Source organism: Engystomops pustulosus, chromosome 6 (genome assembly GCF_040894005.1).
Source record: "Engystomops pustulosus chromosome 6, aEngPut4.maternal, whole genome shotgun sequence".
NCBI classification, from domain to species: domain Eukaryota; kingdom Metazoa; phylum Chordata; class Amphibia; order Anura; family Leptodactylidae; genus Engystomops; species Engystomops pustulosus.
In genome coordinates, this window is record NC_092416.1 from 173,233,121 (window position 1) to 173,260,003 (window position 26,883).

Sequence of the window (26,883 nt, forward strand, 5' to 3'; positions counted from 1 at the left end):
AATCTAACAAGGTCCTAGTGGTGAAGTGCTCCTGCACAGTGTAACAACCTGTGAAACTGTGGAACGTAGGGACCCCGGTTAATACCCACAGAGCCCTTTTGGATCATTAGCATAATGTTAGAAGGAAGTAGTCGGTGGATAACATGTATAAGAAGATTATCACGGTCATGGAGCCTGGATCTAGGAGGAAGTGTTCTTTCTTTATCAAAATGGATTTTGATAATAGATTTCCTTTTAAAGAGGACCTTTCAGGTTGATTTGGGACCCTAAACCAACTATAGGTCCTTATGTACCTGTAGTTTAGGGTCCCAAATCAACCGGTGCGAGGGCTGTACATAGAGTAAAATGGGGGGGGGGGGGGGGGGGGGAAACATTTCTAGTTACCTGCCTGTGAGTCCGATGAGGCACAGGAACAACGGACTCTCATCTCAAGATCCCATTCCGGTGTCCCCTCTTGCATTGGGGGAACTGACCCCGGGATAGTGGGGTGCGCTATGGAGACTTCACTAGCTGCACACTTTAAATCCTACAGGGTGATTTGGAACATGGAACCACTGGTCCGTAAGGACCTGTTGGAGGTTTAGTGTCCCAAATTGCCCTGACAGGTTCCCTTAAGGCTACTCATACCCTTAGTAAGAACAGGTTTATGGGAAGGCAAGTGTATCGGATTCTGTCATATTACAGGGGGCATCAAGACCTATGAGAAGTCCGGATGACCCAGTGCAGTCATATATCCTGCAGATAGATAAATCACAGATCCATCAGGACGATGCTTCTAGCAGGTGGGGCCGCATGGACCTGGCAGAAACGTGCACCTTTAAGTGGCTGCTCAGTTTGAGTGGATATTGATTTCTGCAGGCAGGGATTAGGTTTTTGCAGCTAATGAGGACGGGAGGCCTGGGCTGCATAGTGCCGGCTGCTCGCTCGGGCTGCTTAAGATGTAATTAGCACGTTCTACATTGAGGAAGTTGGAGATCCGTGACCGCGAGTGATGTGTCCTTCTACGAGAATATCACGGCTCCGGCGACGCTTGCAGAACGCTTTCCTGTAATTAGTCTGCGGAAATGTCCAAAAAAACAAAAACCAAAAAAAAAATTGTGTTTTGATTTTTACAACTACTTGGATCACTGTATTTGTTTCTTCTGAAAATATTCTTCCACGTGGTGATATTGAGCGATTCTCCTTGGGCAGAGTTACCTCCTCTACACACACTGACTGCACTAAAAGTTGTAATGCATCTGTTATGTCACCCGGCGTTGCTTTATTCCCCGGGCAGTGTGATCCGGAAGTTGTATTTTATAATACCCTGTACGGCCGCCTCTGTCCCCAAAATAGATCTTTTACAATATTCAAAAATGCTGCAAGGGCAACTGAGACCCCCAGTACTGCAGAGACGCCCCCTCATGTGTCAGTGATGTGTATGAAGCTACATTGGACACGTGGGCCACGTGCAGCTGCGTTCTACATGTAAGGATATGCGCACAGTTTCTCTTATGCCAGTGATGCAAACGGAACTATGGCGCATGCGCAAGCCTGTATTACCGCTGGGTGCAGGGCAACCATGCGCCTGCATTCTAGATAGAAGCAAATGTGCACTGCTTCGCTCAACTCAGTGAAGCAAAAAGAGCTATGGCGCATGCGGCAGCCTGTACTACCACCGGTTTCAGGGAAGCTATGCGCCTACATTATGGATAGAAGGATACGTGCATATGTTCCTTAAAGATAGCCATGCAAAGGGAGCTATGGCGCATGCGGCAGCCTGTACTACCACCGGTTTCAGGGAAGCTATGCGCCTACATTATGGATAGAAGGATACGTGCATATGTTCCTTAAAGATAGCCATGCAAAGGGAGCTATGGCGCATGCGGCAGCCTGTACTACCACCGGTTTCAGGGAAGCTATGCGCCTACATTATGGATAGAAGGATACGTGCATATGTTCCTTAAAGATAGCCATGCAAAGGGAGCTACAGCGCATGCGCCAGCCTGTACTACTGCCGGCTTTAGGGAAGCTATGCGCCTACATTATGGATAGAAGAATATGTGCATAGCTTCTCTCAACCCAGTGAAGCAAAGGGAGCTATGGCGCATGCGCCAACCCATATTACCGCCGGCTACAGGGAAGTTATGCGTCTGCATTCTGGATAGAAGGATACGTGCATAGCTTCCTTGGAGCTAGCCATGCAAAGGGAGCTACGGCGCATGCGCCAGCCTGTGCTACCGCCGGCTTTGTGTCTGCATTCTGGATAGAAGATTACGCACACAGCTGCCCTAAAGCCAGCGACACAAAGGGAGTTTTGGTGCATGCGCCTTCCCACACTCCCTCTGGCTTCTTTCACAGGAACATATGTCTCCAGTGCTGTATTTCTGTGCCCTATGCATCCGTGTATACGTGACGTTTTTCATCCGTATGTGCATGTATGTCACTGTATCTGTACCGTATCCGTATGATACACATATCCATCCATTTAAATGTATGTGACCTTAAGCTGCCTGTATGAGGACGGTACAGCACGGGAAGCATGTGGCCGTTTCCGTGAAAGAGGCCGTACGCATGAACAAGGTCTTTTTCGGAACACAACATTGTATTCCCACCATGTTTTGCCTTAATAAGTATTCAGTCCTCCTGCTATAAATTCAGAAATTGGAAGTATGTGATGGACAATATGATTTATCCTCACATGCCTCAGTAATGTCCCCTACTGCGGCCCCCTCCATCTAAGTAAAGCCTCCATTACTGGTGTATGTGTAATGAGGCCACCGCCTGGTATCGGCTCTGCTCTCTAGTTTTCTTGCTTTCCTTATAAATTATACATTTGCGATGGCTCCGGCAATGCTGCGAGTGTTTTCCTCCTGCTGCTTAGAATCCTAATGAGGACCCGGGGGAGGCTGCTAGCCGGTGACTCTGTGACTTTTGTTGACATAGTCTGAACTTTTATCATATGTAAGTCCATAAACCTGTAGCATGTGTAACACGCCATATGTGAGGATAGCCGAAAAGTGGTGGCTTCCTAGTGCATGTTTGTGACTGGAAAATATCCTGTCGATTCCGGACGAGACAGTCGGTGTACATAAACAAAAAGTTTATGTAAAGGCCCATTTTTTTTTGGTATACAGCACCTACGCAGAGACATGTGTTCTCCTGGGGAGTTTATACTACAATTAAACTCTAGGATATTGTCTGTAATTTCCCTTATTTGTAGAGTAAAACAAGGTTGTGTCCTTAGGAGAGCTCGTGTGCCCTTTGTCTATGTCCCTTTTTAATGAGCTGCATCGTTTTATAATTTATTCACCGGCCTCTTGGTGAATGCGGGCACAAACACTGCGGGTTGCAACCCGTAGACCAGTTGGATTTTTGGTGGCGACTATAGGAAATGTGACGGACTGGGACTTGAACTCGCCTGCTCTCTGTCTTGCTTCCCGCCCCCCGCGCTCTGTCCCGCATCCCGTCTTGCTTCCCGCCCCCCGCTCTCCGTCTTGCCCCCCCGCGCTCTCCGTCTTGCCCCCCCCGCTCTCCGTCTTGCCCCCCCCGCTCTCCGTCTTGCCCCCCCGCTCTCCGTCTTGCCCCCCCCGCTCTCCGTCTTGCCCCCCCGCTCTCCGTCTTGCCCCCCCGCTCTCCGTCTTGCCCCCTCCGCTCTCCGTCTTGCCCCCTCCGCTCTCCGTCTTGCCCCCCCCGCTCTCCGTCTTGCCCCCCCCGCTCTCCGTCTTGCCCCCCCCGCTCTCCGTCTTGCCCCCCCGCTCTCCGTCTTGCCCCCCCCGCTCTCCGTCTTGCCCCCCGCGCTCCGTCTTGCTTCCCGCCCCCCGCGCTCCGTCTTGCTTCCCGCCCCCCGCGCTCCGTCTTGCTTCCCGCCCCCCGCGCTCCGTCTTGCTTCCCGCCCCCCGCGCTCCGTCTTGCTTCCCACAGCTGTGCCTACAGCGTCTCCCCTGCCTCTGGAATTCTCTTCCGCCATTTACACGCAGCAAGCATCTTTCAACTCCTTTGGGAATTCTCTTTAGTGAGTCACACGCAGCCCATTTTTGGGCCAAAACATTGCACAGCGGCTGTGCAGAATTTTGCCAATGCGACAATGTGGACATACATACAAAGACATACACTCAGCTATTAAAATTAGATTTTCCCTACTGAGAAGAATTCTTAAAATGTCAGTCATGTTCCCCAGTTGGCCAAGGTGTGATGTTCTCCGTATACATTGAGATGTTGTGCATTGTTGGCATATGTGGCCTCCTGCTGTCCTGTTGTACTGCGGCGTTGTGTGTATATGTGTTGTACCATCTGTAGAAGCTGACCACACACCTTGGGCGTATAATAAAAACGTGTCTTATCTTCAGATAGACTCATAACCTCCGAGGCTCCTCCATAATTTGGTTAAGGTGCTTCTTCCCGTGTCTCTCGGAGGCAGTGCCTCGCACTCACCGCTTATTGTGTAAATCCGGTATTTCTCACGTCTTTCTATCAGTTTCATAGCATGACCTCTTATCACAAGCGCGCTTCCTTCTCTGACAACCTTTCCCTAATGTAGCTGTATCCCTCTGTATACGCTTCTGACTTGTATTTAGAACCGCTTTGGTAGGACAATCAAAATACGTGACGGGATTTTCAAGTGCAGGCATAAAAAAGAAAAAAAAAAGATTCATAAACTCAAAATTTTTTTTAATATTTTTTTATTTTAGTCCTTTTCATTCTATTTGGGGGGGGGGGTGAGGGTATATCATGACTTGTATGCTTGAAAACGGGCCTAGAAGCTGTGATTTGGTCAATCTGGAAATTGGGACTACCGGGCCCTCTACTACAGTTGGGAAGAGAGGGGTTCTGGGTAGTCTTGGGTTGGTGTGAGGACGTTCCTGCATTGTGCACATACAATTGCCCATGCCCGTTCAGACGTGGGTATAGAAATGCCCTACCCGAACCTCCTGATAAATCCAGCAAGTGCACCATCTTGCATGATGGTGTTGGTCCAAGACCCAAGGCTTCCATGAGCAACCGAGAAAGGGTCCGGTCGCACAAAAGGTCAAAATCCACTGTAGGACATTCCTAACATTTTTTGGATTATTATCCCCCCCTCCCCCCCCCATTGTGAATGTTTACCGTATTTTTCGGATTATAAGGCGCACAAAAAATCCTTTGACTTTCTCAGAAATCAAAGGTTCGCCTTATAGTCCAGTGCGCCTTATATATGAACCGTACTTACAGACAACAGCTGCCTTGAACTGTGCACAGGTCTGCCACCTGCTGGTCATTCTTATAATCCTTATAATCAGGTGCGCATTATAATCCGGTGCGCCTTATATACGAACCTAGACAGTTTAGCCGGCGTTTATTAATGATGCGCCTTATAGTACGAAAAATACGGTAATGTTTCCCGACGCTAGAGATGAGAGAACCCTATACAGCAACCCGAATTTGACTGTTGGGTCTGCTCAACACTGTGTTGCTTAGTTCTATGGAGTTCTTTTTGTAGCGAGAACTCGTCCAGATGAGTGTTCTTCTTGTAATTTTTAACTCGCTGATGGTCCAATCCTTCCCTTTTGTACTGGAACTAAACAAAAGAAAATATGTCGGTTTTTGTAACATTGATGTTTTTGCTTTTAGATATTTCCTTATCAAAGGGAACAATCATTTGGTTAAAAAACAGAGCAGACATACTCGCCTGCGCTCCTCTTCATTCCGATCTTGGTATTGGTCTTCAATGTTGACACACTGGGATCTCCTAGAGAAAAGACTTATTAGCAGCACGGAGCACGTGGGCGAGATGTCCGGCACTTCATGCTGCTAATTATTGATGCCCTCACCTCTCGCGTGACGTCACCACCCACTTACATGTTCCCAGCATGTGACAGGGAGGTGGCAGGGGCGTGCATAATTAGCAGCCTGGAGTACCGGACCACTTGTCCCCGAACTCCTAGCTTCTAGTTACAAGTCTTTTTACTGGGCCTTTTTGGCATATAAACATTAAAGACAACTAGCGCTGGGGTCGGGATGAAGAGGAGCGCAGGTGAGTAGGTCTCTGGTTTGTTTTTTGTTTGTTTTTGTTTAAAGATATGGTTTCAGAGTCAACTTTTGTCATTGCGCTTTAATGGTAATTTTTCTTTTCCTTTTGGTTTTAGATGAAAACGGTCAGTGTGGCCCTTGTGTTATGTCTCAATGTTGGAGTTGACCCACCAGATGTGGTGAAGACCACCCCCTGTGCCCGCCTAGAATGTTGGATTGGTAAGTAGTAGTCATTCATAGAATGTGTTGGGTATTTAAAGGGGCTGGCCACTCTTTTACATAAGTTTCCCATGTTCCTTTACTACCTTAATAATAATCCCTAAAAGTTCATCAATTGATTCAGCAGTCCTGCTATTTACTTTAGTGCTGTCTGCAAACTTTCCTTCGATCTTTGTTTACATGTCTGAGCTCTGATGAACAGGAGGAGCTGTAGCAGGAGATTATGACTCCTCCTGCTCCCTTCTTCTTACTGTGTTTGGCATTGAGGACAGACAGTTAAGAGAGTCGCAGTATGTGACACCATTAGGATGGACTGAAGGAGTCAGAAAAGGAAAGCTGAATATAAATGCACAGGGCAGCATGGTGAGAACAGGGAAAGGCTGAATCTCTCATAGGAGGCAAGGACACAGGGACATATACATGCAGAGATTTGTCTAATGGAACAGATTTATCGCAAAGCGGCCAACCCCTTTAAGAGCGAGTTGACAAAGCGATAGTTTTTGCCTGACGGTCTTTTGTTTGAATGCAAGACCACCACTTATTTTCAAAGTCTATGGGAAAGTATGGAATAATTGACTGTTTCCATCGTTCCCATTGGCTATTGATGATCTGTGGGGGACATACATGACTTGATAGTCCTCTTATACCACCTGGTAATGATCGGTCCTATTAGTCCTTGTATATTATACAGTATTCAGCATCCAAATATGTTCTGGATAGATGTCCAAAAATTGGTCAAAGAGGTCTATAACACGAGACCAGTTTAATTAACCCAGATCTTCCGGGACCCACCTTCTCTGCCCCTAGGTCTAAAGAACCCTCAAATTTAGTAGAGGAAGATCTTATTAGAGAGGATTTGGCCCCCTCTGCCTTTTTGGTCGAGGACCAACATTTTAATAAAAATAGAAAGAACCTAAATTGATTCAAGATATCATGTTTGAAGGTTTGGCTGAAAAACTTTGCACCTTCCCTTTCCATAGTAACTATTTCAACCTTGATTTCCAAAGAATGGGAAAATCCTGATAAAAAATCCTTCATTCCTAGAGCGGTCAAGTGGACCCTTTGACTTAGATTCTACTTCCTCCTGCTTCTCCCCACCTACGATTGATGTCTCCATTACTAAGATGTCCTGTAGATCCTCCCTTCCTCTTAAGGTTGCGTAAAGATCCTATGGATAAGAAAGCAGGTGGGTTTCTTAGGATGTCATGGGAGTCTTCCAAAGCCGCCTTCAAACCTAATGTTGCAAACCTGTGTTGGCCATTTGGTTCTAATGTAGCTCAGCTGGATGGGAGAAATACAAAATAAAGCCCCTAAAGAAATCTTGGGTTTATCCATCACATCTATCCAGAGGGGTGCCACCTTTTTAGCTAAAGCCTCCATAGATGCGTTGAGACTCTTAGTAGGTCCTTGTGATCTGGGGATGTCATCTCTGCAGTATTCCCTTTTGATGCAAATTTCCTTTTTGGACCGGTATTGGATGACTTGTTAGATAGAAGGAAATGATTTATCAAATTCAGACCCTTCCTGTTCCTTCCAAGATACCAAAAGAAAGCCAAAAGGCTCAAGAATGCAATCTTCTAAGCCTCCCCAGAGAAATAGAGGATTTTTGATTAAGCAGGCCAATCCGAGCCCATAATGGCACCAAGTGGGAGGAAGATTACCCCTCCTCCTCTTCTACACTTGAAAGTAAATATCAAAAAGGGATTAGCTCCCCAGTTCCATTCTGCACAGGATAACTATGGACTTTACTACTTCTCCTCCTCCTCCTCAAAATAACAAAAATGCCACCTGGAAGCAACTCCATAGCCATGATGTCCGAAATGTCAACACTTCTCAAGTACCTCCAGGGGAAGGTGAACAGGGGTTTAAAAATCCCAACAGAGCCCTAAGAACCATCATAAATTTTAAATCCTTAAACGGACATCTTCAGGTTCCAAGATTAAAGATGGAAACCTTAAGGTCCACAATAAAGCTCCTTTTTCCAAATTGTCATATGGCGTCAATAGACCTGGCAGATGCATACTACTAGATCTACCAGATACCATCCGTCCAGAATATCAAAAATACCTAAAAATACCGATTTCAAGTATTGCAAGAGGTTTTCCAATTTCAATACACGACGCTCCCTTTTGGTATTGCTATAGCCCCAAGGGTCTTAACCAAAATTATTTCAGAAATCGCGGCTTACAAAAGATAAGGTAAGAGCCTCTTCATCCCAGATTTGGACTATTTTCTGTTAGTTGTTGCCTCCATTCTGGCAATAAGAGATCAGGCGTGGTTTGTCACCTCTTAAATCACTTGTTTGGCTCATAAATCCAGAAACATCCTCCACAACTCTCACTCTACAAAAACTTTTTTGGTTTTTGGTGGTTTGTCTAGACTCTGTGTCAGATTAGCCCCTTGTGTTCAATCATGTCAGCCACGTCCCTGCTAGGGCTCTTGACTGCAGCCATTCCTGAGGTTCTTTGGGCCTAGTAACTCTTCAAAATTTCCTTCTTCTTTCCTGGGACAAACATCCAAGGGCATCACTAACCAGAGCTCCTGAAGTCCGATGCATGATATCAGTCACAGAGGAGGAGGTGTTCTAAGCTCCCCACCTTGACTTCAGTTTTAAAATCTCCGCCTCCTTGACTTTATAGAACCAATTTACATCACACTTCAAAGTTGATATTCTGGATGATGCCACCACAACGGAACATGAAAGAAACAGAAACTAGGTGTTACACTACCTGACAATATACTGATAGTGGTTTATTAGGCCAGTTGCTGACGACAGATTCCCTCAAATCCATGTCTGGTCCAGCTTTTGGGATATGTCCTTTAAAGGAAATCTACCATGAGGAATCTACCATCGAAAGAAGATCTGATGGTAGATTCCTCCTCCTGCCTCTGCCCTTATCTGTAACCTCTGTGTACAAGCCTGGCCAAACATTTGGAGCTAAGGCCACGCCCCGTGTAATATGTAATTTACATATTACCCAACTTGTTAAAATTTTAATTTTAGTATCTGGTTTATTAAATTACAGATTAGGACAGAGGCGGGGAGGAGGAATCCACCATCACATTTAAATGTGCTTTACTATAGCCCCAGACTGCGATGATCAGCTGTAAGGTGTCTGTAATGAAGCTTTATTCATAATCCTTGGTCCAATTACAGCAAAAAAAATTTTTAAACTCTGATTGATTGACACTGGGGCAAAAATTTTTTTTTTGTCTCGATCAACAATTGTAAAATGTACAGTTTCGACTTGCATACCAATTCAACTTAAGAACAAACCTATGGACCCTATTTTGTACGTAACCCGGGGACTGCCTGTACTTACAAATCTCCAAACCAAAGGCGTAAGACAGTCCAGCTATTATTTTTTTTTTCTGGAAGACCTAAAGGAGACAACGATCCCAGAACTGTGGTGGATTCTCTTGATCTTTAGTTCGGGAGGAAGGTCCTCTACTCTATCGTCCCTCCCGAATCTTGTCTCCAAAATTCCCTCTGGTTGGTGCCGTCTTGGTGAAGGGGAAAACAATAGTTACTTTCTGGTAAGGATTTATCCTGGAACCACGATAGCACCCGGTATATTCCCACCCTGGTGTTATATTCTAATCTTGGTGTAGGTTGCACGGATGTTGCAAAAAAATATATATTTTGTAAAAAATATATACTTCTATAAGTATTCCTTCTGATGTACTAACAATATGGCTTTACCGAGTCTCTGAAAGCGTAGAGGCTGGATAGACTTGTAAATCTCAATCATGGATGAAGAAGCTGTGATTCCAGAGGAGATACGGAGCACCTGCAGCTTTCTGTAAGAAAAGGATTGTCATACCCCGTCCTACAGTCTTCTAAAAGCTGTATATGACTAGCGGGCACATGGGGGCCCATACACCCCCCTCTTCCCCAATGAATAGAAATCCTCTTCTGTATAGCCGTATAATAGAATTCCCGAGCACTGAATGTGTTACGCTCCGTACAATCTGCTGCATGATATAATGTATGCCGGAGTCGATGGGGACCTGTATGATAGGAGAGTCGTGACTGGTGGCGGCTTTCGCTGGGGACGTCGTACTCCGTATAGTATGATGGATCTCCCACCGCCAGCCTTCTGCAATTAGCATTGTAGGAGTATGTGCAACATGTTGTCTAAATCTGTTATCCCTGACACATGGGACTGTAGGGATCCAGATGGGGATTCTAGGTAATGATTTCCATTTATATAGCGTCACCCACTCTCCGAACGACAGGTGTCTCTCCTCCTTTTTATTCTACGGTCAGGCATTACTCACTAGCCGGGAAGCAAATAAAATCTATTTTGGCAAGTATGAGAGAGGTTTTTTTTTTTTTTTTTTGCTTAAAAACTCCCCAATTTTCTGTATGTATACATATATTTTTTAAAGCTTGGGGGATGAGGTCCCTCAAGTCGGCTGAAGGCGTGTGCCGACGTGCCGCGCTCGCATTGTACATAATGGACACCATGCCGGCAGGTTAAAGGGATTTCAGTTTCCAAGCACAAGTAATGTAGCACCGCCGAAAATGAGGGCTCGTAAAATCCATCTCCCGAGGAGAGGAACATGCCCGTCACACCGCGCTTTTGCTTTTCTTGTTCTCTTCACGCAGGGCCAGTCGGCCGCTTTTAAAGGAGGAGCGTCCAAAGCTAAGAAATAAATGACCGGTTAAGATGTTTTATTGTCCGGTTTCTTTCTTCGTTATGAATGGATGTGAAGTGCTTTTTTTCCTAGCCGTGTGCGGATGATGAAAGCGCCCCCTATAGCGTTGGGCGGACACCGCTTCCGCGTGAGACACAGAGTTCTTGGTGATCTGTCCAACTACTTTCTCCTTTCACTTTCTACCACCTCATTAAGACCAATTCTTTGCATCCTTTAATTGGTGCTGTACTTGGAATTTTCTCTCTAGCCCCCCCACGATTCCCAAATAATCAATGTCAAAAATTTTGGATCTCTGTCAAATGGTGGACCACCCATCTAACAGTACAAAGCCAAGTAGATATATTGAGCAATTCAACTACCCTCAAGCTATGCTAATTAGACGCTCTCTATTCTCCCATGGATTGTCCTTGGGCAGATAGTATGGCTCTGCACAATTGACAGTAGAGAGACAAAATATAAACATTTATATACAGGAATTATGGGGGTAGAGGAAAAATTACAATTATGCCTATTAAATGCAAGGGCTGAATTTTTCTGAAGTTGGTTAAGACTTTTTCCTAAAATGATATTTCAAAGTTAAGTAGGGAAAAGCCCCGTGGAAGCCCAGAGAGAGGGTCAAGGTAGAAACATAAAATGTACTTTTCACCTATTTCCCATCCCCTAGGCCGATTTTATACAATGCTGAACTGGAAGTGACCTCAGCAGTCACAACAGGAAGAAGGGCGAGTAAAACCACAGGATATGGAACCGGAAGTGACCTCGGTGGTCATGAGAGGAGGAACGTTGGGTAACAACGCAAGATAAGGGACCAGAAGTGGCCTCCATGGTCACGAGAGAGAGAAGGGCAGTTCACATAGGATATAGAACTGGAAGTGGCCTCACTGGTAACTAAAGGATGAAGAGTGGGTAAAAACTTGGTTATGGAACCTGAAGTGGCCTCAGCAGTCACAATAAGAAGGGCGGGTAAAAACACAGAACTGGAAGTGGCCTCAGTGATCACGAGAGGAGGAAGGGGGGTTAATAAGATATGATACTGATCCAAAAGTGGCCTCAGCAGTCACAAGAGGAATAAGGGAGGGTAAAAACACAGGAAACAGAACTGGAAGTGGCCTCAGTGATCACGAAATGAAAAGGGCTTGTTACTAACATATGATACGGAACCAAAAGGGGCCACAGCAGTCACACGAGGAATAAGGGTCGGTAAAAACATAAAATACTAAGCGGAAGTGGCCTCCATAGTCAAAAGAGGAAGGGTGGATAACAAAATAGACAGAATACAGAAATTATATCGCCGCATACTGTGCCATGGGTGAGCCGAGTTCCTACACCTTAGCTGTCATTCAAGTTTATTTGGCTCAGGTAGCTTTGAAGGACATTTACCACTAGGATCAAGGATTGTAAACTAGGCACACTTACATGCTGCCATGTGCCCTTTCTGATAGGATCCGCTCTTCTTGTAGCTTTTTATGCCATTGTTATTCCAAAAAAAAAAAAGTTTTTAAAAGTATGCAAATGAGTCTGAGGGGCTTCAGGCTCATTTGCATAATTTTTAAAACTTTTTTTTTCCCCCCTGTAATCATAGGATCCTAAAAAGCTAAAAGAAAATAACCTGATAGAGGGTGCCTACACCAGCATGCAAGTGTGCTTGGCTTACAAGCCTTCATCCTGTTGGTAGATGTCCTTTAGATCGACCACCCCCCTCATTCCCAAAAGTAAGTGTTATTTTTTGATGTGCAGTCATGAGCTGCCAAGATTTAGCGGTAACATTTGCAGTCTTCCTCAACCGGCACCTCAGCTTTTCACAGGTTGGACATTTTAGTGCAGTCATGTGTTGGTAACGTTTTTGTCTTTCCTGGACACCCTTTTTAAGATGGCAATATCCTTCTCACACGAATGGCTTCCAGCTTTTTGTTGATGCATGGCCAAGTACAGGTAGTCCTTGGCAATGGAGTCCCCCAAAGCTTATTCTTATTCCTTCTACTGTCCTCGTGAAGACACCAAGCAGTTAAGTCCACGTTCACCTATCCATCAGTGCCAGCCCGCACAAGACTGAATTAAGCCTCTAATCCTCTTCTCACAAGGACCCAACGGGCCGTGCAGATCTGCGACCGTTCTTTGTGAATTGTAATGAAGCCGCGCTCATTAGGATCTTCTTATTAATGGTTTGTCACAAAATTCAGACTAATGCTTTCCAGGAAGAGGTAGGTTCTTAATAACCCTGTAGTCATTTAATTAGTTGCTTTATGCTGCTCCTGCTCAACCCACCCCCTTCCTTTATCCAGGGAAGGATAAACGCAGAATCCAGGACAGTTTTATGTATGTATAGGGGCCGGTTTACCCCGTGTTACATTACATACTGCGACAGCTGTTCTTGACATTTTGAGTTAGGAGTTGAGGTTATGGTAGACCTTCTGGTGGACTATTCTTAAATGGACTGAGCCTCACATTCAGACATTGGGGCAGATTTACTTACCCGGTCCTGTCGCGATCCTGCGGTGCGTTGTCCGACGAGGATTCGGGTCTGGCGTGATTCACTAAGATCGTGCACCCGAGTTCCTGCATCCGTCACTTCTGCGCTGAGGTCCGCCAGAGTTCACCATCTTCTTCCCGGTGCTTGTAAGTGCGTCTCTTGCAATACAATTCTAAATCTTAAATCCCGTGCGTTGTCCGAATCTGTCGGGTTGGCCGACGGCTCGCCCCCTGATTTGTCGCATGCAAGCCGGCAAAATCCGAGCGCATGCGCCAAAATCGCGGGGCAATTCGGTGCAAAACGGAAAAAGTCGGGAAACCTGACGAAAATGTGCTCCGCTGACCCTTAGTAATTGAGCCCCATTGTTCTCTAGTTGCGCTAGATCTGCCATCCATCCTTCCCCACCCTTTACATGCCACCCATCGTTTGCCTTGGTTGATGACGGTGTCCTGCAATCGCCACGTCTATGGTAGAGGAGCTCTTCAAGTTCCACCAGATCTCCATTTGATTGGAACCCACATGGATGTCAAGATGGATCCTTTTACTTTTGACTGTTTTCGAAAATCCAGCTACCACTAACCACTTATATAACCAAGTGTCAAGACCTAGTTGTATTTTTGCAGCTAAAAATTTAGCCTATTGGGCTTCAGTTTGGCGAAACCCTCTGATTTATATATTTTGTCATAAAGTACAAAGCCGCATTGGGTGATTGATATAAACCCCCACCTTCCATCGAGACTGAAATCTTATTTTCTTTGAAGGCTTCATCACGAATGACATCTGTAGTAGCAGCTAATATGTTCCCCGGTACCAAATTAATGAATATACTTTCCAAAAATGAAGGGCGCCTGCTTTTTTCGCACACTACCTGCTGGAAATTTATTAATGGAAGACGAGGCAACCCATAAAGGGTTTCCGTTGTTCTGCGGCACCTTTACAAGAAATTTACGGCTTCTCCTCTTCGTGTTTATAGCGGAGAGAGCGCTTACGTGAGAAAGTAAGAACCTTTTCCCCATTGTGATTTAGATGATTAAATACCTAATTTAATTTCCCAAGATTCAGTGGGACAGGAGAGCACATATCCAGGAGGAGAATTAAGGCGTCTCTAATGGCTGTGGTTTCCAGCTCATTAAACCTAGAAACGATCTATTCTCTGTGTAAATTGAGAGACGAGACCGGCGCGCAACGTGGCAAATTCCAAGTGACACAAAATACTTCACCATTTCCGATCCTCTCAGCTTCAATTTGATCAGTCGTCGCAGGACTCTCTTGATATCTTGATAGTCGCGCCTCGGAGACCAAAACGTTGTTGTAAGGCGAACTAATAGAAGTACCTGAGAGGGGAAACCATCAGCAAGAAAAATCAAAGGGCTTGTCTAGTAATAGCAAATTAGGCCCCATCCATGGAGAATAAACGAAGCAGCTGGTGCATTCTCGGACGGTCATCTCTGGTGCAATGTGGATACAAGACACCCCTGTTCTCGTGATCTGTGGCCTTCCCATCACTGAGACCCCCACCAATCAGTAAGTAAGGCCCAATCTATCGGATAGGGACTAACTTGCTATTACCAGACAACCCCTTTTATATAATTTGCTAAAAAGCTTAAATTGCGCAAATGTACAGACATTGGGGCTTACTTACTGAGGGTCCGCGTGCGCACTTACGTTGGACTTTCCAACCGGTTGATCCGCTCATATCCGGGAGCGACAAGGGGTCTGGATGTACCCCCGTCAGACCACTTGTCTGTTCTCCTCATCTGTATGGTCTATTCACTGTGACCCCCACCCATCAATTAGGCCCTATGCTGTGTATTGGGCCCAACTTGCTTAGTGGGAAAACCCCTTTTAAGTGAAATACTTTTTTTTTTTTTTTTTTTGTTAATTTTTTCTATTTGCTTTTAGTAGTAATTTGTTAAGTTTTTTTACTGATCATTTAAATCATATTGTACCAAACATGGAACCAACTTGATAGGACTCAGTGAGTAGCCATCGTACATCGGTGGTCTATATAGTTTCTTAAGAAACCTTATCCTAAAGACAACCAGTCGGATCTCGATATGGAAAATCGTTAACTTTCAGAATCCAGCCATAATTAGCTAGGAGGTGATTAGGATGATGAAGCAGTCAAGTCATCATCACTACTCGCATTTGTAGCCATTTGTTTTTCCGTTTTCACTTGGTGGTCATGCCACTCTTAGTCGCGAGGGTTTCTCCAAGGTGCAGAAGCCTAGGGAGAAGCCTAGGGAGGTTGCATGTGGCTTTCCGGTTCCTTACTCTCACCTGTTACCCAACCGTCATCTTTAGGAGGATGCACCAGGACAATTCCTTCACAGAAGCTTTGGATCCATCTCCGGTGCCAAGGTGTAGGGCTTTCCTCAAGATTCGGCAAGAGGAAGCCATTGATTTTTGCTTGTTGGGCCTTCTGTCTTGGAGGGGTTCCCATCTCTTCTTAACTTGGGTCTAATTTATCCGTGTGAAATATTTTTCGTACACTTAAGAGAGCACAATCTTTTTAGTTTTCTGCACGTTGAGTAATACGCAGCCCTTTTGTTTGCATCCCGTGGAGTCGTCATTAATTCTGGACGTGTAATGTCGATAAAGCATCTGTATGTAGCTCAGTCGTGTTTCTGCTCATTGTAGATGGATGGCGGCTGAGTCAGACAAGCAGAGCACCAAGCCAAAAGGCCACCTGCAAAAACCCTGTTCCATTATGATCGGTCTCTGATCACTTTAGCCGGGAGCAGTTTTCAGTATTTCAGGGAAAAGAAACATTTTTTTTTTTTTTTGCCTGTGTTATGGAGACGCACGCGAGACGTGATTCTTTCTCGGAGTGAGCGAACACGTAATTTGATGAATTTATTTCTCAACCTCTTCATGGCCCCTCAGTGAATCAGCGGCGGTAGGTTGCAAGCATTAAACTTCTTCTTGGTCCTTGGGGCAAATGAGACCTTTGAGGCCATCAGTATGGTGACTTTTTGGAAAATAATTGGGAGTTTCCACTTGACGGAGTAAAGTCATCAGGTTAATATGTATAATTCTGGGAGCGTGCAGACAATTTAACGATCTATCTTGACCATTTACTTTAGAAATTGACTATTGGGCTCTATCTGGTCTCGCTGTCCTTTGGATTTTATCTGCATAAGGTATTCGTGGACTGATGGTAACAATGGGGCACATTTACTAAGGGTCCGAATCGCGTTTTTTCCGCCGGGTTTCCCAAATTTTTCCGATTTGCAACAAATTGCCCCGGGATTTTGGTGTACGCGATCGGATTGTGGGCTTTCACGCAACAGAAATCGGTGGGTGGGGGGATTTGGCCATCGGAAAACCAGACGGAACGCGCCGCTGGATTGCGACTGGACCAGGTAAGTAAATGTTGCAAATACCGTGCCGCATGTGACACAAGAGCATAGGAAAAGATGCAGTCTATCGTGAGGCCTCTCGAAAAGTGAAAGTGTCCCTGTGTTAATACTTCCTTGAGTCCAGCAGTGATGGGGGATCTATTGTTTAACTTTACAAAAGTTCAGAGAAGGTTCTTGCTCTTGTTCTCCACTTGCTTGTTGGCATCTTCCTTCCAGTAGTTACTGCAAATGCAGACAAGGTTTTACTCTTGACCATGTTCTGTAGGATGAGGCTACATGTGCAATGCCAGAATGGTGCCAGGACTGTATTCAACATACCGGTATCTCATAATTATAAGGTCCATGGATGGACATCCATCAAGTGAAGGCACGCCCTAGAGCAGTGGTGACGAACCTATGGCCACCACTGTAGTTCCAAGCAACTTAAAAGATGCTGCTTTCAGTGATATTTTGATACTTGCTTCGATACTTGGGACTGTAGGAAGAGGGAGAATGTGTAGACAGGGCCGAATTATCTTTGGAGGACCTCCTGCTGTCCCCACGATTCTCTGTGTACACAGGGACACTGGAAAGAAGCTAAAATGATGAAAATTTTCCATCTTTCTACTGAGTTGCTGTCCTCAGGAGGCCAATATGATTGAAAGTTGTTGAACAGGGAGCAACAAGTTACTGCTTTAACTTTTGGATGGGTTGCAGTTTGGGCACTCGGCCGCTAAAAGGTTCGCCATCACTGCCCTAGAGGTTTCCCAAGTATCTGCTTACGAATATTGTAACATAACTTAGAAGGACAACCAACCCAAATGGCCAATCCTACCCCGGCATCTCACGAGTGTACAGTTTTCTCCCATGCACTGTCATATTAACTAACTCCCCTCGTTTTATGGCAAATTAGACTTGGAAATTACAATTTAATTTGACTAATTTTTCCATTCAGCGTCTCCAGTAGGAGCGTTTACCGTATTAACATTCCCATCATCCTTCTAGCCGGCACTTGGCCTTGTTCTGACATGGTCTTCTGCTAAAATATTCATATCTGCGCTGAATGATAATCCACTGTAGTTTTATTACATTTTAAACTTTTTTTTGTTCTCTTTTTGTGGCGAGACATTCACCCACGTGTATAGTCTTGGAAGTTGTCTTTACTTACAATCTCCTTATCGTCGTCATTAAGCGGTCAGTGAATTTCCTTTCGAAGGTGGGATAAATTGGGTGCACTACCTAGGTGACCAGAAAAGGTGCCATACCTTGGATGGTTCAAGGGGGCTTTATTTTTAAGGAGTGAGCACATCTATGACATCTGAGGTCTTCCACCTTAAAATACATTGCTCTACTCCATCTTTGACGGCAAACTAATGTAGGTTAATTGCTTTGGTGGCCCTGTATGTCTATAATGAGCTATACCCAGTATTGAGTCCATCTTTTGAATCCGTTCTCTCTGTCTGGTCTAGTCTTACATCCAATATTGATTACTTTCTCACTTGGTCCTTGAGGTTTTGGTAAATGAGAACTTTCATTTCTTGTGTTTTTATTCCTTCAGATCCTTTGGCGATGGGTCCTCAGAAAGCTTTGGAGACCATTGGGGCCAACCTGCAAAAGCAATATGAGAACTGGCAGCCCCGGGTGAGTTTAATATAGCTGCAGATTTTTCTATAGCCCTGTGGCTAAATTTCAAGGCAACGTGATTAGTTTATCTGTCTTTTCAGCTCCGACAACAGCCTTGATCCGCAGATTTTTGGATGGTATGGCTGACCATCTAATGTGCATGGGTCCTCCTGACTCTACTTAGACCCTCGTTGATATTGGTCAAGATTAAGATCGGGCGAGTTGAATTTAAGCTGCCCGATTGTTTGTTCTTTGGTGATAATCTGTTGCTAGAGGGGTCTGGTCACAGCTCTCCATTAATTACACATGCATATGTATGAGGGAGTCGGACAAACTTCTTGCTAATGAAGGAGAGAACTTTTTAGACTATTTACAGAGTTCTTACCTCCTACGGTTTGCCATGAATGGCAGGATGCTTTCTGTGGGCAGAGAATTTGGAGCAACTTACTGCACATAACTGAGAACCTTTTGGGACCATCCAGAATGATGCTAGAGTGAAAGTTGAAATTGGGGTGCCATGTTGAATTTGGGTTTCCTATCTAGTATTGTGAAGTTTTTTTTTTTCCATGATCGTGAGACACCATATACATTGAGTTGAAATTATCACGTCCGCTCCATGGTGGACACTTCTCAGGGATGATACGCCACTGTACAAGCTCTGAAATAATCGTAATCCCATGTGAACTTCCAGGAGTTGAGTTTATTTTGACCTTTTATGCCACCTCTACGTCTAGTGGTCATGGTGGAGCTCGAAGGATGGTGGCACATTCGGTCAGAGCCTCCTGATGTATCCGGCGGGACCTTCTTACAATGTTTTGGCCATTATATGGTTGCCGCATCAGGACTTGGCCATCACTTATGATAAAAACAACTAGACCGCGGGCAGACGATGTCTCCACGAGGAGGACGTCCATCTGTCAGAGTTGGTATTTAACGCCAGACGTAGACACTTAGAAGGTGCGAGGCTCCGGCGAGAGATGAATCGGTCATTTGGACAGGACATTACTAAACTCCGGCTGGCAGCCGCTCTCCCCCCCCCCCCGTCCTGTATGATGAAGGTACTTTAAAGGCAATTAGTGACGGCTGCCAAGTGGTGTACGGCCGGCTTAGCGGGGCGGTGTTCTCGAATTCATCAAGTGCAGCTGATGCTGTCAGCATTGAGTATGCTCCGGCTCTTTTCATACAAAACACGTATTGTCTGAGGGGCGGCTGCGATGCTACCAAAGAGGAATATGCTGGAACAAGCTCAGACCCAGACATGGAAACTTTAGTCCTTATAAATACACGACGTCCTCCCATTGTGCTGCTGATGTGAGCACAGACGCACTTCAGGTCTCCGGGATGCGACACTTGATGTCCTGGTATCCGTAAAGCAAAAAACGTATAACTAGGAAGGTGAAGTTTAATGGGGTTGTGTCTGCAGCTATGACCTCGTAGTCTGCCACAAGGGTTAGATATTGTCCTCCTCACACTGCTGTGCTCTTTGCGGTCAGGGTTGGGTAGATAATTCTTTATATAGCGCCTACAGATTATGCAGCGCTGCACAAAGCTTGCTAAATTGTCCCTGTGTAATCTTACTTTAGTGTATGTTGTTAATAGCAGCTGGACACTTACAAATAAACACAGGATTGTAGCTTCTAATGTGCACTGGGGGTGTGTCCTAACACTGCTGTGCTCTGATCGCTTTGCATCGAACCGCTCCACAGTCCCCATGCCTCTGCTTTAAGCTACTGCAACCAGATTCCTGCAACAGCTTCCACTCCTAGTAGATTGTGTGAGCTGTACAACAGGTCCATGCAGAGCGCTCAGAGCATAGCAGTGTGAGGACACGTTTGCAGTGCATCTAAAGGACATCTAACACCAGAATAGTGGAGTGTAAGCCAAGCACAACTACATGCTGGTGTGCTCCCCCTCTGGCGGGTTCTGTTCTTCTTTTAGCTCAATTTGGCCTCGTTTTTACAAAAAAAAAGTTTTAAAACCTATGCAAATGAGTCTGAGGGGCTCTGGGCTCCATAGATGTTAATTGAACCCAGAGCCACTCAAGCTAATTTGCACAATTCTTCTTTGTGTAAAAACAAGGGCATAGGAAGCTAAAGAGAAGTGGATCCTGACAGAGGGGGGCGCACCCCAGTATGTCACTGTGCTTGGTTTACAATCCTTTATCCTGATGGAAAATGTCCTTTTAAGTGAAGCTGCAATCCTGGAATATGCAGCTGCGGAGCTCCCCTTGTGGTGAGTACAAGTATAAATCTGAGTGTTTTATGGGCCAGTAGTGCTGATCAATTTGACAATGTGACTTTATAGTAGTCGGAGTTCTCCCAAGCAGATACTAACAGCCCAGATTACGGAGAGGTCAGTTTTATAGCCGCCTTTTAAAGGGAGTTTGCAGTGTCTTTACACACATTAAACTAATTGCAGCAGCTGCCAGTGGCCCGAAAGAGATCACAATCAAATCTTCATAAAATACAGAAATACTAAGAAACTACAAGCTTTAACCAGATGTGCAGAGAAAGCCTGTCCATTACACTCTACATGGGGGAATACTACAGCAGTCACTCGGAGCTTAGGGGTGGGGCTCCAAAGCAGCTAAATGTAAAGAGCTCAGAGCGCAGCAGTGTAAGAACACACCCTGATTGCAATCTTCATGGTTTTAGCTACTATGTTATGATTACAGATCTTGTCAGGGACAATAGCTTGCACTGTCTGCAGGGAGCTCAGAGCACAGCAGTGTTAGAACACACCTCGATTGCAATCTTCATGGTTTAGCTACTATGTTATGATTACAGATCATTCCAGGGACAATATCTAACACTGTCTGCAGGGAGCTCAGAGCACAGCAGTGTGAGAAGACACCCCAGTGTACTTGTAGATACCAAAATCCTTGAATATCAATCTTTATTCAAAGTTCTGATGCTACTCACTACATACACCAATGATGACATGTACCTAACACCGTCTGCAGAGAGCAAAGAGCCCATTGGTGTGAGGACACGGTCTCGGGGCACTTGGAGAAGTTACAGTGATGGAATATGTATCCATCCATCTCACAGTCCTGCTTCTACTAACAACCTATGCAAATGTGTGATTTCACTGCCCTCCAGGGGCAATACCTAACTCAGCAGCGAGAGAACTCAATCCTTGAATATCCTGGAATGGTGTACATACACTATTACAGAGCACAGCAGTGTAAGGACATGCCCTCAGTGCACTTGGAGAAGCTCCAATCATGGAATATGTATCCATAGTCCTGCTGCTACTAACACACGCACACAGTTAAGATTACACATCTCTCCAGGGACAGTAGCTAATGGTGTCTGCAGAGCGCACAGAGCACTGCAGTGAGAGGACACACCCCAGTGCCCTTGGAGAATCTACAGTGGTGGAGTATAATAGCACTTCTCACAGTCCTGCTGCTAACAATGACATACATGCAGGTCTGATCACACTCCTCTGCCGTCTTGATCATGGCGTCCCTTTAATTGGGAAAGCTTCTGTCTGCAGCAGATCAGAGCAGCGCTTAGATCTCCCCCTATTATGAATTGCCGTGTGCCCGTCTTGCCCGTGACCCCGCACCGCGGAGTTGTTCTGCACGCCTGTATGTGTGTACGAGCCCCGGGACTCGTGGTGGAGTCTTTTGATCGTCGTTTTCACATATTATTTAATTGGTCTTGGAGATTCTTTTATCCGCAGCAGAGATCTCTGCGAGGCTGAGAAACCTGCCCAGGGCAAGGAGTGGGTTAAGCAGAGTCCAGTTGTGCCGTGCCTCTGATCACTCGGGAAGGGGCATCATTACAACGCCAGGCACGTACGTCTTTATTGCACTCCACGGCGCTCTCAAGTTTTTTTTTTTTTTTTTACTTCAATTTTTTTCTTTCCTGCAGTAATAAAGTGAAGTTGATGCGCCGCCCCCCATAAAACAATGCGAGCCGTATGGAGATGTCCCAGATCGCTGTCATGTCCGGGCCTTACACAATGCAATTGGGCCGCTTGCCGTGGATGAGACTCCGGGGTTGTATGGCGCGGGGGTTTTTTGGTAATGTCCCGGTAGTTGCGCAGTCTGTAGCTTCTGCTATATAGAAGCCATTATGTCTGCAGAGCATTGTCAGAGGTTGCTTAGCAATATACCGAGCTGTACATTCACTAGTTGTGCCGCAGGCTCTTTCATCCCAGGGTAAAGGACTCTCCGACACCTATAGCATACGAGTGGACGCCGCGAACAAGGTGCTCTAATGTATGACTGAGCATTGTTGTGAGTGCTTCTTTTGAGATGCAAAGAAATCCGAGATGTTTGAAATCTTGGTGACCGAAATAATTGGATGTCACCAAGAGGTCATAGGGGGCACTGACTGTTTACCTATTTGGTGCCACGGTCTAAGCTAACCGCTGCAATGGCGGTGTCACACTGATACTGATAAGATTCCTGTCCATCGCTGCCCCCCAGTGGAAACGTCATTTGACATATCCTATTACAGCCTGCCAGAAGCAACCTGTAATAGACAATATTAATCAAAATGTACAGGTAAACATAACATAAGCAATCAGACCCCCTTTGGGTTTGATTGGCGGTGCAAACCCTAGAGTAGCAAATATGTTTAATGTAAGAAATTAAAGGATCTCTACCACTTAAATTAGCTTCTACAAAGCACCGACAGAATTGAAAATTATGAGCCTCAAGGGCTCTGTCCAAACTAGGCCAAAAAAAATCAACCTTGATCAACAGATCGGGTTGGGTATTGGAGAAGCTTGACTACTACTTCTACCTTATACACTGCTGTGACTCTGTGACTTGAGCTTTTCTATAGCTCCGCCCCTCGGTCCTCAGTGACAGCTCTAATATTATATGCAGGGAGCTAAGAGCACAGCAGTGGGAGGGCACAGACTCTGTACACTTGAAAGCCTGAAAAATAAATGTTTTTTTTCCAGTCCTGCTCCTTCTAACAACACGTAGAAAGGTGCGATTACCTCTGCTTTCTAACACTTGCTTGGTCTTATGTGCTGATGGCTCCAAAGCCGACTCCAGTTGTATCTTCCATGGAGATCTGTGAATCTGTAATGACAATGTCTCCGCGCTGAGGAGTGATGTGACACGACGGCGTCTGTCTTACGAGCGGCAGATTTGTTGTACCGCACCAGTGAATTAATGACTGCACCGTCCCTCCGACCCATGGCTGTCGCTCTGCGGGTGCAGGCGGCTCTGTAATTGTGGATTTACTAACTAGAGGATGGAGTAATAAGGCTTTGTATTGATTTTGCAGGGTTTTTTTTTTTTTTTAGCTTTTCAATATATTTTTCCCATTTTTCTCCGCTTCCATTTCCAATCTGTCTTCGGCTTTCCCCGGCCCTTCACATATATTTCATCTTGGCGTGTAGCTTAATAAAGTTGTGATACTGCTGGGAAGGAAGAAAATAACACAGTGTAATATACAGCAATGCAGTTCATTTCCCTTCTTCTTCTTAGCTGCCATTTTTAATTGTTGGTTGTTTATCTCTGAGGTCTGATGCCTCCCCCCAAACACTGTCTCTGCTACATGATAGCCTCTCACCCAAACCTTTGTCTTTTGCTCTGTCAAACCTATAACCAGCTGGAAAGGCGACCTTGGCTTTAGTGCTTCTTTCCATCCGTTGTCTTGGAAGCTAGCCCCATTTACCCAGCATAGCTCTTATCCTCCCGACCAAACCAACATCTCACCCATTAGACCCCTTTACCTTTGCAAAGGCAATTGTCAGGAACCAGTGGTAGTGGAACCACTGGGCCCCCGCAGACGATGGTATAAGCTATAAGTGGCACCCGGTTTTCACCAGAGCCCGCCGCACAGCGGGTTGGACTTGCTGCGGCGTGGTACCACCAGGTCGCTCCACAGGCACGATTTTGTCCACGGTGGTGGCCAAGACGAAAGGCAAGATCGTGGTCGGGGACAGACAGGAGGTCAAGACAGACAGCACAGGTTCAGAGTCGGAGACGTAGAGGTAAGTCAGGACAAGCAGCACAGAAGTGAAGTCGGGAACTGAATAGAGGTCACAATGGGAAATCTGGATAAACACACAACTTTCTCTCAGGCACAGAAGCACAAAGACCCGGCAGGGAACACAGGGAGGGTCTGGGAATTTATCAGGACAGGCGGCCGGCCACTGCCAATTATCGGCACATTGGGCCTTTAAATCTTAGTGAGCCAGCGTGTGCGCCCTAGGGACGGGGACGTATGCACGGGGACTGCAGAGATCACCCCTGGAGCCAGGGAAGGTAAGTTAGAGTGCATGCTGGGTCCCGGGGCACATGACCTCACATATGGGTTGCAGGAGTGCCCATGCCCGTGACAGCAATGTCTTACCCATCCAACCTCCAAGTCTTCGTCTTAACCAGCTGACCCCATCTGCATCTTACAAGTAAACATCTTACCCCGTGACCCCTTTTTCCTATTCTAAGTCTTCGTCTAACCCTCATCGGTCTCTGCCAACCTTCTTACCCATCTGCCATCTTTAGTTTCTGCGAAGCTATCATCATGGCTCCTGCTCATCTCTCTCACTTCTTTCACTTCTTTCTTAGTATATTTTGGTTCTCTCACCCCTTTTATCCAGCCCCACGTCTTTCTTGCCTCTCCTCTCCTTGCTACTTGTCACATACACCCCACCGCTCCACATCCATCTACTCCCTGCCTCGTGGAGTTGAGTCACCATTGATGTAATATTTTTTTTCCCCGATGTCTGGTAAGTCGTCCATTTCCGATGCCTCGTCCTTTGTATTAGTCCATGTGCACCTCTCTGCAGTAGGAGGCCATTGTATCTTCATCGCTGACGTTCTTCACCGGCTCGGCTGCTCGTCTCTATCTTAATTTCTTGCTCATTGCCTATTGCCTCTTGTTACAGAGAAGAAAATGTTTTGTTATTTCCCATTACAAAGACTTCATTAGGATCCTGTACGTTGCGATACGTGCTCAGCCCCGAGGTGCTCTGTGCACCATTAACCGTTTGTGCCCTCCCTGCTTCCATCAGTGTTATTCTTGTGGTTACGGCTGCTCGTACATCGGATGACATACTGTAAATGAGCGTTTGTAGCCGGCGGCTCTGAAGACCTGGTCGCTGCTGTCGTCCCATAACTCAGACCTTGGCGCTCGCTCTCCACGGCACAGCACAGCGCGCTCTGATTAAATTTGCATGAACTGAGTCCATTGCAATCTTCTGCTCTTATTTATTTATTTGGTCACTTATTTCATTTTTTTTGACCTTTTACAGAAGCTTTATTTATGCTCCTGCCAACCCGATATGGCGATTGTAGATGGATGTCAGGTTTGCCGAGGAAGGAAGTCTTTGGGTGGGGGAAGAAGATGGAGAATTGGAGACAAAGTGGGATTACGGGCTGGAGGACCTGTTTTCTGTAGACAACCCCAGATGAATGGGGATGGAGGGTTCTTATGTAGAGTAGAGGTAGTTCTACTTGGCTTTATTATGGAAGCATTATTTAACTAATGTGGACTGTGCAAGAATAAGGAACCTGATCCACCAGAGAAGATCAAATGGTACATGGCAGATTATGTTCACTCCTGAACATTTGCTCTTCTCCGTGTACACGGTGACCATATGATGAATGAGAAGACGTAAGACCACGACTAGAATTAAGTCCAATAGTCAACTTCTGATGAGGTTTATTACTTTTGGACAACTTCAGCCTCCTGATTTGGTTCTACCTGTGGGTCTCTCCAACCCTGTGCACTATACAAGCCACAGCAGCCAGACAGTAAGTTCGTATCTACATTTGGCATCTAGGGGGCCCATACACATCAAAGTTGATCAAGATGCACAATTTCTACCAATTTTTAAACCATTGAGTTGGTAAGCCAAACCTCCGATGACTAAATTTCCCTAAATTCGACATGGACTCCCACATACATGGGGCGTGTTTAAGTGATACATTTACAGTACTATTACCAGTGTGATACAAAAAAACTTTATTTAGGTAGAACATAAAAAATTACTAAAATGGTTTGCCCCTGAAAGAGTTGTTAAAGGGCATCTACTACCAGGAGTACCAGGACTGTATGCAAATTAGCCTGAGGAGCTCCAGGCTCCATAGGTGCAAATGAGCCTTAGAAGGCTCAGGCTCATATGCATACATTCCTTCATTCTGGTGGTAGATGCCCTTTAAATGTGAATCCCCTAGTGGTTGTTACACAAAGATGATTTTTAACACCTCACGTTGCAATTGTATTGCCGTTATAGGTCAGTGTAAGATTCTAGAGCAGTGACGGCTAACCTATGGCACGGGTGCCAGAGGTGGCACTCGGAGCCCTTTCTGTGGGCACCCAGACTATCACCAGGACAGAGTTCACCAGACAGGACTTGAATTTTCCTGCAGTTCCAGACAACTTGAGATGCTGCTCCCTACGCTCTTTTATGGGGACACATCCTTGACTGATCAGAACTTCAGGAAGAGTCAGAAGTTGTGAATAGGGCCAGATTATTTTTTGAGTTCCCCTTGCTGGTCCCATGATTCTTCCTGTACATAGAGACCCTAGAGAGAAGCTACAATGACAACTGAATTTGCCCTCCTGCTTTTAACTATATTGGTGTCCTTAGGGGGCTGAT

At 45.6% G+C, this 26,883-nt stretch overlaps 1 protein-coding gene across 2 annotated transcripts in view; it reads left to right on the forward strand.

Moving 5' to 3' along the window:
* Nucleotides 1-26,883, forward strand: part of RPTOR (regulatory associated protein of MTOR complex 1) — a 171,744-nt gene that overhangs the window by 39,660 nt on the left and 105,201 nt on the right. For both annotated transcript variants that reach the window (XM_072112476.1, XM_072112477.1), the window contains exons 2-3: nucleotides 6,105-6,207; nucleotides 18,239-18,321. In XM_072112476.1, the coding sequence (XP_071968577.1) occupies nucleotides 6,105-6,207; nucleotides 18,239-18,321 (186 nt within the window). The remainder of the gene's footprint in view (nucleotides 1-6,104; nucleotides 6,208-18,238; nucleotides 18,322-26,883) is intronic.